The sequence below is a fragment of the Protobothrops mucrosquamatus genome, unplaced genomic scaffold (genome assembly GCF_001527695.2).
Source record: "Protobothrops mucrosquamatus isolate PMUCROS unplaced genomic scaffold, P.Mucros_1.0 scaffold624, whole genome shotgun sequence".
Taxonomy (NCBI): Eukaryota; Metazoa; Chordata; class Lepidosauria; order Squamata; family Viperidae; genus Protobothrops; species Protobothrops mucrosquamatus.
Window position 1 is genome coordinate 569,063 of NW_015386920.1, and position 2,435 is coordinate 571,497.

General features: G+C 36.0%; 1 protein-coding gene across 1 annotated transcript; it reads right to left on the minus strand.

The window, feature by feature from the left end:
• Positions 1 to 794: 794 nt before the first annotated feature.
• On the minus strand, positions 795 to 1,910 carry HTR1F (5-hydroxytryptamine receptor 1F). The gene has a single exon (XM_015817725.1). It carries the CDS (start codon positions 1,908 to 1,910, stop codon positions 795 to 797), a length of 1,116 nt encoding a protein of 371 aa, XP_015673211.1.
• Between the last annotated feature and the right edge of the window lie 525 nt (positions 1,911 to 2,435).

The window sequence follows — 2,435 nt, forward strand, 5'->3', positions numbered from 1 at the left end:
GCACCCGCCAGAAAAGGGAAAAAAATGGCGGACCCCCGTGAAATGGTCGATTGACCCCAAATGGGGTCGCGACCCATAGGTTGAGAACCGCTGTCCTAGAGAACTGATTACCATGTCCCCTTATGTGCCTCTTGCATTTCCAGTTGTGTGCTCTTGTACTCACTGAAGAGTTGAATGACCCATTCTCACAAATATTCATACAGTTCTCTGTGTGCCTAATAATTATAACCACTTTTACTCATTTGTATAAACTTTTATACTTTCTTTTCTTCCCAATATACACTTTAACACATAAAGAACATTCATTATGATATACTGATGATACAAAACAGATACGTAATAATTGGCTCCTTTCTTAAACAGAGTGCACATTGTAATAAGTTAAATATGTAAACAATTAGAGCTACTACACAAATAATTGTTGAACTGAATTTATCGTATATGTGTAGATTCTCATCCAATTTCTGGCACCACAACTTAATCAATCCAGCTTGATTTAAATTTCTGGGAAGCTTTCTGGAAAGACTTGAGGCTAAGTTGTTGTACATTATATATTTGTTTCAAATACTGTTGTAGTGCTAAATTATGGCATAAAATCGGGCTATGAATGCACATGTAATATACAACTTTGATAAAACTTTTTTGAACTCCATTTTACCCTTTGAGTTGATAAATTCTCAAGTGCAATAGGCAAAGTTCCATCAAGGGTAGATCTACTGTATTCTTTTCTCCCCCCCCAAAAAAAAATCAGATTTAAATCAACCAATGACTAAATCGCTCTTTTTTTTTTTTTTTCAGAGAGAGCTCCTACACTGAATAAGTTTCTGGAATGCTTTCTTAAAATCTTCATTAAAGATTGTGTAAATCAGTGGGTTAACAAGAGAATTGATATATCCCAACCATGTCAGAAAATTAGACATTTCTTCTGAAATTTGACATCTTTCACAGGTATTAACGACCACCTCTTTTACAAAGAAAGGCAGCCAGCAAATCACAAAAGCACCCAAAATCAAACCAAGGGTAGTCGCTGCTTTTCGCTCTCTTGTAGTAGAAATGCGTTGTCTTTTCCACCCTTTTTCGTTCTTAGATTCCGAATCAGGGCTTCTCAGTGAAAACTGAATTCTGTCCAAATCTCCCAAAGGGTTAGACCTTTTATCTTTTGTACGTGATGTAGTTGAAGATAGCCGGCAGCTTTTCTCATTTGCTTCCAAGAGATCTTGCCCATTTGCTTCCTCTTTAAGAACCCGACTCATACTCCTTCTATGAAAAGTCTTGGCTGCTTTGTATATTTTGTAGTAAAGAATCAGAATTAATATCAGTGGGATATAAAATGCTCCAAATGTAGAATATATAGTGAAAGCAATGTGGTCATGCTTAATGATGCACTCGTCATCTTTGCTGGCTGCTTGATGTCTCCAAAACAATGGTGGCATTGAAATGAAGATGGAAATAATCCAGACAATAGCAATCATAAAGCCAGCATGTTTAGGCGTTCGCTTCCTGGCATATTCCACAGCATCAGTGATTGCTCTGTAGCGATCTAAAGCAATGGCCGAAAGGTGAAGGATGGAACAGGTACAGCAGGTGATGTCGACACTAAGCCAAATATCACACATCACCTGACCCATGATCCAGGTTTCTTTGACAATGTAGACAATGCTGAAGGGCATGACGAGGATGGCCACAAGGAAATCAGTGACTGCCAAAGAGCATATTAAGTAGTTTGCAGGGTGGTGGAGTTTCCGTGTCACAATTATTGCAGTCATCACTAGAGAGTTGATAACTGTTGTCATCACTGCTAGAACAGAAAGGGTAATAGAAACTAGAATCTTGGAAGTTCCTTTTTTAAATGATTCTGTATCATTTTGTTCCAGTGTATAATTTTGTTCAGTAAAGTTTAGGAAACCCATTATTTCCTTGAAGATTGTCTTTGCCTAATGAAGATACCTGCAGGGAAATAGTTTAGAAAGAAAAAACAACAATTAAAACTCCCCATTCTATATATTTCCCAGTGTTATACAATACACAAGAGATTTTTTTTAAAGACTTTCTTCCCAATTTTTTCTGTCAAAACTTTGAGTAGAGTATATTTGAGGATTTTTATAGAAAAAAAAAGGAATCAAATATGTTTTTCATGAAATTGAAGTTGAATTTATACCTAAGACTAGCATATCTACACACATGCTATACCTATCACACTATTCAGTTTCAGGATTAGCAACATTGCAAAGTAAAGAAAGGCAAGGGAAAAATAGCTAAATAAATTAGAGAATTAATATAATTAGAAGAACAGTTTCTTGATATAGCTCCCTACGTAGCCATCCTATGCTTCCATAACACCCATCTAGCGTTTGATATTCCATACAGTACACTTAGAATGAAATGCAACATTGATTAAAGCAAAACAAGTGTGATATTAAATAATAACAAGAATC